The sequence below is a fragment of the Mastigoproctus giganteus genome, chromosome 3 (assembly GCF_048544385.1).
Source record: "Mastigoproctus giganteus isolate SK-2022 chromosome 3, ASM4854438v1, whole genome shotgun sequence".
NCBI lineage: Eukaryota > Metazoa > Arthropoda > Arachnida > Uropygi > Thelyphonidae > Mastigoproctus > Mastigoproctus giganteus.
Genome location: NC_143577.1, coordinates 213492176 through 213505229, shown reverse-complemented (window position 1 = coordinate 213505229; position 13054 = coordinate 213492176). Strand labels below are relative to the sequence as shown.

The 13054-nt window shown below is 36.1% G+C and overlaps 1 protein-coding gene across 1 annotated transcript in view; it reads right to left on the bottom strand.

Moving 5' to 3' along the window:
• Positions 1-13054, bottom strand: part of LOC150088669 (transmembrane protein 62-like) — a 366503-nt gene that overhangs the window by 329412 nt on the left and 24037 nt on the right. Inside the window, exon 2 of the mRNA XM_090370285.1 lies at positions 5229-5340. Coding sequence (XP_090226411.1) covers positions 5229-5340 — 112 coding nt within the window. The remainder of the gene's footprint in view (positions 1-5228; positions 5341-13054) is intronic.

Sequence of the window (13054 nt, the reverse complement as noted above, 5' to 3'; positions counted from 1 at the left end):
TGAAGTTAAAATGGGAACCATTAAAGCTGTCAGTCAAGACTGGAGACCTCTAGTAAGACATCTAACCAGAGAAACGTACCAACTGTGTGGTACTACACTTAAGGAGGTAGAAAATGAAAGACTTGGGAATAATTGTGCAGTCAGATATGAAGTTTTCTGAGCAATGCAGACAGGCTGCCAGGGCAGGTCATGGGCTGTTGTCAATGATATACAGGAATTTTGTTAGCAGGGAAAAGGAGGTGATTGTCCCTCTGTATAAGGCAATGGTCAGGCCATGACTTGAGTACTGCGTGCAGGTCTGGAGGCCTCATTTTAGGAAGGATGTAGATTTGATTGAGTGTGTACAGAAGGGCAACAAGATTGGTGAGGGGAATGAAGAGATCCTCTTACCAGGAGAGGCTTAAGTTCTGCAAATTGTAGCAGCTGGAGACTAGGCACCTGTGAGGTGATCTGATTGAGGTGTATAAGGCCTTGAATGGGTTGAGCACGCTGAATTCTGATGGGATTCTTTCACTTGTTCAGATTACGAACCTAAGGGGGCATAAATTGAAATTGAGGAAGGATAGATGTAGAATAGATGTGCGAAATTTGCCTTTAGCCAGCGGGTGGTTAATTGCTGGAACAAACTTCCATCTGTCATTGTGGAAGTTGATAGGTTAAATAGATTTAAGGAGGAAATGAACAAATACAAAGGGTACTAGGAAAGTTTTGCAATACAGCTTTGTTTATCTAATTTTTTCAAAGTAATTTCCTCTACATTCAATACACCTCTCCATCCTCCGAAACCAATCTTTAAACCAGTTCTGCCAAGTTTCACTAGGGAGTAAAGCACACTCGTTGTCCCAAGCCCATAGAAGGTCCTCATCACTGGAAAACCGCCTCCCTTTTAGCTTCATTTTCACATGCGGGAACAGTGCAAAGTCGCAGGGAGCAAGGTCTGGACTGTAGAGAGGGTGCTCGAGAAGTTTCAGTCCTGTCGTGGTCAAATATTCGGTGCAGGCTTTGGCGCGGTGAGCTGCAGCATTATCGTGATGGAGGTACCAGGTGTCCATTCTTGACTTTGGCCGCAGGTTCTTCATAGATCCAATGACTTTAGGCAGGCATTGTTCAGTATACCACTCAGCTGTGACTGTCTTCTGCGTGTCCAAAACGACACGTTCCACAATTCCACTCGATTTGAAAAATACAGCTATCATTTTCTTCTTTACAGATCGGGATTTTCTGACAATTACGGGTGTGTCGTCATCATCAAAGACCCAAACTTTGTTTTGAGCCTTGGTCGGCAGATCGTAATAGTACAGCCAAGTCTCGTCACCTGTCACGATGTTGTTCACATACCGAGATTGTCCCTTATCAAACTTTTTTAACATCTCCCGGCACCAAGTCACAAGTCGTGTCATCTGCTCTTCAGTCAGTTGATGCGGCACCCAGAGAGAACAAAGTTTCTTCACGTGCAAATGATCTTGCAGAATCGAACGAATTGCTGGTGCATTTAGGCCCAAAGTATCCTCTATCTGTTGGTAGGTCACTCGCCTGTTTTCGTCAAGCATTTTCCTCACAGCAGTAACGTTTTCCTCCGTAACTGACGTTCGTGGCCTTCCCGGCCTCTCAGAATCCTCCAGAGTGAAATTTCCCCTTTGGAATTCTCTATACCACCTGAATATCGTTGTACGATGTGGACAATCATCATCTAGTGCAAGAGTCATTTCTTCTAAGCACTGGTCTATGGTTAAACCACGCACGAAATTATACCGCAAAACTGTCCTTATCTCATTTCGTGACCACGATGCCATCGCAAGCACTTTACACTCTCACTACTAATGAATAACTGAGCCCATCGACTTGGCGCGGCGGCTACTATGCACGTATGAACATGTCTCAACATGCAGCAACAAGCAGCTTCCTGTGATTCATTGTTGCATCATATTGCAAAACTTTCCTAGTACCCTTTGTATTTAGAGGGAATTGTTTTGTAATTTTTTTTTTTTTTGGCTGATGCTGCATAAGCTCATACGCTTGCTTTCATGCATCACATGCCACTACTATCTCAAAAACTTGAATTATGGCAAGGAAAATGACAGCAAAAAAACAAAAGGCATATTGAAGACATTAAAAAATTGCCGATTCTTCAGAACCCTGCATTTTCTGCATGACTTTTTTTGCCATTAAAGAAGCCCTCTTTGGTTTTTCAGAAGACTGAGTTACTAAGAAGACATTGGCTAGTCTTTAAGAAGTTTTTTTTTTTTTTTTTTTTTTTGTAGTTGTTGGCGCATCGGCTTCTGTGGCCATAATGCACCTCCCAAGGTTTTTGCAGTACTTTGATCCAAGCCCGAGGCGGGATTCGAACCCGCGACCTTTGGGTTGCTAGGTAGGCACTTTACCCACCCGGCTAGCCCGGTCGGCCTTTAAGAAGTGAAAAACAAGATAGGGCCTATGGAGGATCAATTTGTAAATTTAACATCTGTGAATGGATTGCATAATGCTGTGCAGCTGACAAATTGTAAAAGGACATGATAAATTTAAAATAGATAGAAATAAAATAGAGAAAGGAATAGAGCTATAAATGAATGATTTACGAACACATTTACAGATGAGATATTGATATCTATGTCAATATTTGATACATTCACTTAGCCAAAAACTTCCTTAAGTTTTAGGAATCCCGAAATCAACTCTTGTTATTTGTTTGTTTTTTTTAGGAGCATTAGCAACTAAGGCCATATTGTTCCGGGAATATGCGGTGGTCATTCCCTGACCTTTCCGCATCCTTCGTATTTGGTGGTGATGGGCTCAAACCCCGGTCTAATCAAGGAAGCGTGTGCTATGCACTGATGCTTCTTCCCACCTGGCTACGGAGGTGCCTTCAACTCTTGTACCTCACTGTAAGTCCCTTCTGCAAGTCAACACCAAAGAAGAGATGGACATAATTGAGAAAGTGTTCGATGAGTGGTACGAGTTTGAAGTGTGTTTTAAAGGTTTGTCTTCGAAGGATTTACTGTAAAAGGTAGTGTGATCATTTTCCTGTTCTCTCGAAACTCCTGAAAATTTACTCAGTGTTATCCAAGATTAGAGTTAGCAAAAGCTTAAAATGCTGAAGTTCGTGACAAGGAATATGTACTTAGTCAAAGCTTAATAAAAAGATGGCACTCACCTCAATAATCCGTTATGGTTATATGAATTATGAAACAGTGGTGTGGGAAATCTTTGATTGAAACTAAAATCGGAAGCTAAGAATCTTCTTTTTATTAAGCTTTGACTAAGTACATATTTCCCTGTGTTCCCATATCTACAACTCCATGCGAACGAGAATTCAGCCAGATGAACCTGATAAAAAAATAAATCCAGATAGTCTCTAGAAAGTGGAAGTTTGGATGATTTGATAATGATCAATCGAAACGGACCTCACCTGTCACAATTTAAACCTAAGAAAGCTATAGACAAGTGGTATTTCAGTGCAAAAACCATTAGACATGTTCAAGGGCATAAATGTCATGCCTCTGTAAGTGGTGTGATTATATCTAAGAGGAAACAAAAAATACATTTAAGTGTACATATTTATTTGTGTATTTTTTCTTTCTTTATAATGAGTGCTGTACACACCATTATATTTTATATTATTATGGATTAATTTGCTTGAATATAGATGTACACTCTTGTGGTCTTATGTCACTGAAAATAAAACAGCATCTATTTTAAAAATCCTAATGACATGTATCATTGATAAACTAATATATAAATAGTTACCATATTTGCTTCAGCGTTTGTAGTTGCACAGGGTAAAAATTAACGATAGCAATAAGAAATAAATTAACTGACCAGGTCTGGGATTGAACAAATGACTATGATATATCAGGCAACTATGGTACTCTACCCAGGCTGACAACTGGCAGATTGATGAGCCAGTACAAAATTTTTCAAGCTCTGACTAAATGGTTAATACTAATAACTTGTACAAGTTTTTTTTTTACATTTCTTGTTCAATAAGAAACTAGAAGAATGTTTACCTTTTGCTTGACTCCAAATCCTTTTTATAAATCAATCTGAAAATCCTGTTGCTACACTATCACACCTTGATGTTACTTGATTGGTATACTCACAGTTTATCCCTTAGTGCTACTTTATCAAAATGTTCAATAATGCTGAATGAAATTTTTTTGGATAAGTACATATTTTCCTCTTTGACACAGATGTCAGTTCATCCATTTGTACATATATTTTTATAATGCTGATCACTTATATTTAACTACGTGCATGCATAAGGCTAAGTTTAAATTTCACATGCTATGATGTGACTCCTCAGATAAATGGAATATTTGTATTGTTGCCAGCAATGTGGTTAAATAAAGTGGGTACACATCTTAAATAAGATAATGAAAAAATAAGTTTTTTGGTCTTGGCTGTTTCAAGAATAAACAAATTTATTTTATTATTCTTTATTTAGATCCGTTGAGTCCAATATCAGGAATTAAGAAAAAGGAAATGCAATCTAGGGTGAAAAATTGCTTTTCAGAACTAGACGCTTGCTCTTTTTCTGATTAAGCTATCCACCTGGCCATCTACTGTTATTTACACTGTTTACAATTAGTTTCGGAGACATTTGCACTTGTGACATTTCTTAATGTACCAGTGTGTGTGTGAAAGGCTATAAATGAGGGTGGGGTTGTACATCAATACCGTCCCCTATTTTGAGCTGTTGGAAAAGACAGTACTAATAGTACTAGGAGTTGGGCCTAACTTCCTAGTAATCTTGGATTCAATTTTCAAAAAAAATTTAGCACATTAAGTTCAACTTAATTATAAATAAAGAGGAAAATAAAAAACTAAATAACACATCTTAAATAAAATTAAATAATATTCTTATCTTCTCACATTAAAGGTAATTAGCTAAATAAAACAGAATATATGCTTGCTTTATACATTTCTTCCTATCTTTTTACCAGACCATTGAATGGGCAGGCTCTAGCTCTCAAAGTCTCTCTCTCTCTCTCTCTCTCTCTCTCTCTCTCTCTAAATTCATTAAAGTAATTTGTAATTTATATAGCATTTGCATCACCTCCAACAATTCTGTTGATGCTCATGATTACACTATTACTAGTAAGTCATAAAACTGAAGATTTAGTTCAAGTTTTTTTTTTCCCCCCCCTGGTTTCAAGTACACCTTTCATTCATATAACAAATAAATTTCCGAATTCAATTTAAAAAAATAAGTGAAAGAAACTTTTGAATACCTGTGGCAAGAACAACAGCAGGTTTCACTGCAGAAACTGTTTCTGAGCAAAAATGTTTGAAATCAGGGCCACGGCTTGGATCTTGGAATAAACTAAGATGCAAATCTGATATCTGTAACAGATATAAATAATATTTTGGGTAAAAAATAAAAATTAAATAAATATAATAATTTTCTAAATTCGTTTTAAATAAGATAAATTTTAGAATAGACAATTAACAATCATGAAAACTGGAACAAAAAAAAAAAGTTGCTATTAATTATCATACATTCAATTTTAAATACTTCAATAAAAATAAAACTCAGAGAAAAAATTCTTATACTCCCATACAGCCCAAAGTAGCTAAAGGAGTTTACATCTTATAGTGTGTGATATCATCAAAATGATATCTCATATTGTGAATACCTTCACAACGAGTTGCCATGATATTGCACTACTTCGAATAAGTAACGCTTCACCTAAGGAGAAGACTAATGTTACTTATTCTCAGATGGATACCACCACCACCCATTCACACCGTTTCAGGGCTATTTGGCCCTTCTTCGGTGGGTGAGTAGGTACCCAAGTGATGCAATGATGGCAAAACAATTATGAAGTATAACTCCACAATATGAGATGCCTGATGGTGTATCATGTATTTAGACTCTAAAGCGTTTAGGGCATAAGCCTCAAGCTTTGAGAGAGTCTAGACTATGTATAAATATAGTGCAAGTGCATCAGAAATACATAATAGCCCTGAAACGGTGCCATCTGGGTGGTGGTATCCATCTGAGAATAAGTAACATTAGTCTTCTCCTTAGGTGAAGCGTTACTTATTCGAAGTAGTACAATATCATGGCAACTCGTTGTGAAGGTATTAACAATATGAGATATAACTTAAAATGATGCCGTTTTACTAATATTCTGATTTATTCAGATATAGCTATGTATTTCTGATGCACTTGCACTATATTTATACATAGTCTAGCCTCTCCCATAGCTTGAGGCTTATGCCCTAAACGGTTTAGAGTCTAAATATATGATACACTATCAGGCATCTCTCATATCGTGGAGTTTTACTTAACTGTTTTGCCATCATTGCATCACTTGGGTACCTGCCCACCCACCGAAGAAGGGCCAAATAGCCCTGAAACTTGGGTACCTACCCACTCACTGAAGAAGGGTCAAATAGCCCCTGAAACGGTGCTGCCAGGGGGAGCCTGATGATGTCCGGAGTTTCCGAGAATAGGTAACAACAGCCTTCTCCACTGGGGAAGCGTTGCCTATTCGAGGAGTTTGAGTTTTTGAGTGGTGTGAGTTGAAGGAGTTATTGTCCCTTTTATTCTTCTACACCGTTTCTTTTCCTCTTCCACTCCTACTATAACTTTCCTTCTACTTTTTGCTTTTCTAAGTCTAATAGGGACAAGTGGATATTCGAGTAGATATTCACATACATACATAAATAGCCCTGAAACTGCACCTGAAACAAACAATGTCTGCTTCCATGCAAAGGTTTTTACAGTTGGAAAAAATGGCGTTTAGGCTCTGATAAGTTTCTGAAAAGGTGGGGAGAGCCATCTCTTCTGTGCAGTTTGGTTGGAGATGAGGTTCATCTTAAGTACTGGTTTTAATTATTTGGAAAAAAAAAAAAAAAAAACCTGTTTTTTTTCGTTTATTACAAAATTCAGTTTTCTTGATAAAAATGTAGATCTCTTAGGCTCTCATCAAAACAGTTCCATGATATAGGTTTAAATTTTATAACTCATTTGTTTGGTTTAATAGACCTGGTCCAATGAGTTATTTTTCATATTAAATTCACAAATAGCTTTGAAATGATCGCCTGAATTAAGATTTTTCATGATTTAGGTTTGGATTTTATAATTCATTTGTTTGATTTAATAGATCGGGTCCAATGGGTTTTTTTTCACATTAAATTCAAAATAGCCCTGAAACGGCACCAGGGGAGCCTGATGATGTCCGGAGTTTCCAAGAATAAATAACAACAGTCTTCTCCACTGGGGAAGCGTTGGCTATTCAAGGAGTTTTGAGTTTTTGAGTGGTGTGAGTTGAAGGAGTTACTGTCCCTTTCATTCTTCTACACTGTTTCTTTTCCTCTTCCACTCCTACTATTACTTTCCCTCTACCTTTTTGCTTTTCTAAATCTAATAGGGACAAGTGGATAGTCGAGTTATTATCCCACGCATATACAAACAGCCCTGAAACAGTGCAGTCTGGGTTGTGGTATCCATCTGAGAATAAGTAACATTAGTCTTCTCCTTAGGTGAAGCGTTACTTATTCGAAGTAGTGCAATATCATGGCAACTCATTGTGAAGGTATTCACAATATGAGATATAACTTAAAATGATGCCGTTTTACTAATATTTTGATTTATTGAGATATAGCTATGTATTTCTGATGTGCTTGCACTATATTTATACATTGCTAAAGGGAATTTAAACAATTGGTGTATATTTCCAAAAAACGACAGGGAAGGCACATGCCCCAGCCCGTACCTTGAATCCACCAATGGTTCTTAGTCCCGTATAACATGGTTTCACACTACATGAGATTTTATAGGAACCTAACTACAGTGTTATATGAGGATTACCTGTGTGTGTGTGTGTGTGTGTGTGTGTGTGTGTGTGTGTGTGTGTGTGTGTGTGTGTGTGTGTGTGTGTGTGTGTGTGCACACAGTCTTTCTGTGCAGCAGTAGTATGGTAGAAGGCAGTAGGAGTTGTGGATTGAAAATTAGACTTTTATGGTGGGATGATGGTCAGATAATCACGTCAGTAACATTTTTGTGCATGCAACTGCAAATAATCCCCTAAAATCTGTTGGTGGATGTTATTCAAAGATGGCAAACTATAGGTGATACCTCAATAGAGTAAAAAAAAAAGATTTTGACAGCCTCGCAAATCTTAAATTAAAAGTCCTTCTTGCAATTATGTGTGCGTCCAAACATTTATGGTCACATAGTTTATACTAGCAGATAATGTGCATGTTTTTTATAGTAGCATAGTGAGTAAATTTTGCTGGGTGCATAATGATGGTACCCCAAGACCACAACTCACAATAACTAATCCTTTAACAGATACTGACAAAACAAAGATGGGTAGAAAAACAGAATCAGTAATTTAGACAAAATATAACTACACAAGTAAGCCTAAATAACTAATTTTTAAAGTTAGCAATGCACTTAGCTGGAAAAAATCTGGATCTCATTTCTTATGTAACATCAACAAAAAAGTATAATAGTTTTACATGGTACTTATATTACTAAAACATTTAACATCTAAAGCAGGTTTGTTGTATTTTCCCACAAAGCAAACATCATTAACATTTTACCAGAAGAAACAATTTGCTCTGTAACATATGAAAATTAGCCTGCCTCCTCCAACACACACACACACACACACACACACACACACACACACACACACACACACAAGTTCAATCCTGAAAGATCAAAATGCTAATACAGTACATAAAGCATTTTAAATCATTAAAACATTTAAGTAAGAATATATATATACATGGGGGTAAATAACAGAAACCATTCCTCTTTTCTCAACATCAAGCAAATATAAATGTAAATGTTATACAAGTATGACAACTGAAAGCAGTGATGGGTCATTCACTTTGTTACAACTTCCGAAACTTCACAAATTTAAATAAACAATAATGCAAACCTTCGACTATGAATTTTTTTTTCTACCCAACTATGTTACAAAGCCTTTATAGTACCACAGCTAGGATTGCAAGAAAGTAGTAAACATTAAGGTATGTGTTCTTCAGGTTAGTAAAATCAAAATACAATTTTTTTTTTTTTCCTTTATTAAAATTTTTTTTCTTTATTATAGTAAAAAGTCTAATAAAGAAAATTTATTCAAAATCCAGCCAATTCCTAGATAACAAATTCCTCCCTTCAATTATCATCCTACTGCACTTTCCAAAGTAATGGAGAATTCATCAATTTCCAACTCTTGCACCATCTAAAAATCTTCCATTTGATTACCAGTTCTCAAATATGGATTCCTTAAGTACAAATTCACTGGTGATATTTTGTCTTATGTTAACCATCTCACAACATATTTCTTAACATTTTTTAGAAACTGTAGTAACTGCTCTAAGCTTGTGGATCAAGTATAAGGGCCTTCACAAATGTCTCTCACAAGCTACATTTAGATTTTTGCTATTCTTACATTTCCATCCACTCTGACCACGCACTACATGTTGTGATAGGTTTGCATGACATGCCCTCGCTCTCTCTCCAATTTATCTTCACCAGCTAGTAGTGGAGTTTCTAAAGGCTCTCTTTTTTCACTTTTATGTATATTAGTCTTCCCTGAATAATATTTATAAAAGTTTTTTTATAAATATTTTATTTTTTTCGTACCTATAAATATTATTTAAATCATTAAAATGTTAAGAATATACACATGAGGTCCTCCTTGACAGTACAATAAGTTCACCACCTATCACTCAATTTGGAAAAGTCTAAGTAAAAATCCCGCTGAGGAGTGGAGAAATTCTTAAAAGCATCTACAAATGGAACCATAGTTAATTGATCCCAGGTGGGAAGAGAGTTGGGTTTTCACATTAGTTTGAGTTTTTCATCCTGCATAGCATGAAACTCCACCTGTGAACATGTGTACAGTCTGACAAACCCTCTCTGCACAGTTTCTTAAATTACCACCACCACACCAGTTCCTTAAATACTGATTGGCATCTAATTTCCCCAGTGAGGGGGGGAGGTAAACTTCAATACTCCAAAAATTCAGCACTGTTTTATTTCTTGAGGAGAAGGGGAGGGAATTTGCTAGACCTGCTGACTTCAATAAAAATTCAAATTTATAAACAAAATCTCTTCACTCAGAATAACCTTAACTTTAATCATTCTGGTATAAAATCACATCACTTCCTCTATATGGAAAAACAAAAAACTAGAGTATTGATCTTTAAAAAATAAAGAGCAATACTACTCCTCGAAAATGCTTTTGATTTTATGTGCATGTTAAAAGTGGTTAATGCGAGAGAGCAGAAACAGATGCATGTCAGTTAGTTGACTGTGATTGAAGCCCACATGACTATTAAATATGGTTAATGATGGTAATCTTGTCAAAATTATTATAATAACCAACTCCTCTGACCAATGTGATTGTGCCAGAGCATAAAGACTTTTGTTTTTTCTTCTTAAAATTTGCAGACTAAGTTCATATGAAAACTAGAGTTTTTGGTAGATGCTGCCTTCCCCCATCCCCAAAGCAAATATTTTGTCTATAAACAATATGCATTCTTCAGTTGGTTTGCCTATTCTGCTGGATGGAAAACTGGAATTTAGTGAGTGGGATAACACCCAAGACTACTGACTAGATCAAGCAGAATGTACAAAAAAAAAAAAAAAAACCAGCATGAGTTAACTAAACCTTTTCAATGCCACAAAAAGTTTTTCATGAAATTAACACAACTGATCAGTTAGTTAATAATAAAACAAATACCTTGGACAAGAATTAAAGAAGTTGTACAACACCCACATCCTACAAAGGTGGGTGTTGCTTTAATCGTTCTCTTTTCTCTTATTTATATTTTTATAATTTTATTTTTGTTTTTAAATAGTAAGGTAAAGTAAAAGTAAAGTGCAGCCATTATCAACCCACTGCAGGATGGAAGCCTCCTCAACAATTCATGCTGAGGGAAATGGACCATAATCTGCCATGCTGGTCCAGTGCGGGTTGGCAGATCGACCGTATTCAGCAGTCAGGGGTTTGAACCCCGATCTACTCAAAGAGCGTGTGCTACTGCACTCCCGCTCCTGCCCACTCGGCTACGGAGGCCTTTGTTTTTAAATAGGGGTGATCAACAGTTTAAAGGAGCAAAATGGCACCTTGTCTTATCTATAAAACCTTTTAACCCTGTAACTATAACCCTGTTAATTTGCTGCAAATTATTTTGTGGTTTAAATGCTTACCAATTTCATTTGCCTAAAATTAGTTGAAAAGAAAAATTCAAAAAACTTTTGTAAAGTTTGAGCTGCCTATTCAAGGTAACCTAACATTATTTATTAAGGATTGCCACATTTTAAAATACAAAAAGGAAGGCACCAAAGTTAGCATCCACCTTTGATAATCCAAAAAGAAGGGCATCAACTTCTTTAGGATGAAATATGGACTTTGGATATATAACAAAATAATTGCTAAAAAAAATTAAATACTGTATTTAAAAAACAAGTCTCTGCTAAGCAAACAAAGCATTTTTATGATTCAGTTTGTTTTACAGTGTGTTTGACAATCACCTTTTCCTTTATTTGATACTTCATTATCATAGCTGCACAATAAAGAGTGCACATAACATTCACCTTTACTACTCTTTTTTTTATGCAAGGATATTCTTTTACTCCACCATCATTTTGGCATTTTTAATAAGAGAAAATACACAATAAATAATAAAACACTTATTTATTGAAAGAGCAACATTTTAACTAACTAGTACCATAAAGTTTAAAACTATTAGTGCCCTTCACATGTAACAGTACATGCCGTTGCTCCCACAGAAAAATGAAAAATACACTGCATTCACATGCATCAACTTGTAGTTGATATACAATCAAAAAGAAATTGGATGAGGATAAGCTTTTGAATAAATACATTTTGAATTACCGTAATTTAGAAATCTGACAAAGTTCCAACAAACATGATCTAGTGAATTTGTTTATTCAATATTAACTTGGAAAGTTGGACAAGTGACATCTGAGGAAGGACACCTATTCAGAAAGAAATTTGGCTTAAAGTCAGATATATGGCAATCCTAGTAATCAGGTGGGTTAAGTTACTAGTTAAATTATCAGTTAAGTTATATGTGCACAGCATGACTGCACAAGCTATCAACCAATGATCACAACACAAGAAACTTTCCAGTAGCTTTAAAAGGACCAATGAGTTTCAATGACATTTTGACATTACAAGAATGCAAAATGGGATGACATGCGAAATTTCTTTCCTTCTTTTCCTTGGTCGGATTACTGTTTCAAAACTACTGATGTCAACGGTTGCTCAGATTGTATCAGTGAAATTATTCTTGTAGGAATGGAATCCTTTATTCCACACGCCAATTTAAAATCTTGTCCTTTATCTAAATCTTGGTTTTCCAATAAATGTGCTAAGGCTGTCCAAGAGAAGAACGTTGCATATCATAATTGGCTTCTTTCCAAATCTTCAGTTTCACTTTCTGCCTACACCAAAGCTTGCAATAATTGTAAAGAAGTTATTACTCAGTCCAAACTAAATTTTGAAAAGGGTAAGAGTAAAAAAACTTGCTTCTTGCCCTAATGGTAGCCGAGCATTCTGTTCTCTTGCCAAAGCTATTGGCCACAACTTTTGCCCATCTCTGCTCCCAACTCTGTCAATATCAAATAGTTCTGTTGTCACTTCAGCCAAGGATAAAGCTGACCTGCTAGCATCCCATTTTTCTTCCAACTCATGTATTAATGATCTTGGTAAAACACCTCCCACCATTCCCAACACTCTCCATTCAATGCCTCCTGTGGTCTTCCGTCAAATGGATGTCAGAATGATTTTGACGAATCTAGATGCTAAGAAAGCTCCAGATCCTGATGGTATTTCTCCACTTGTTCTCAAAACCTGTGCTCCTGAACTTACCCCTGTTCTTTAACGCTTTTTTTCACTTTCTTATCCCAAAGGTGTTTTTTCTTCTGCTTGAAAATTTACTCATATCCAGCCAGTTCCTAAAATGAGTGACAAATCCCTCCCATCCAATTATCATCCCATTGCAATTACTTCTACTCTTTCTAAAGTAATGGAGAAATAAATTAACCGCCAACTCTTAAACT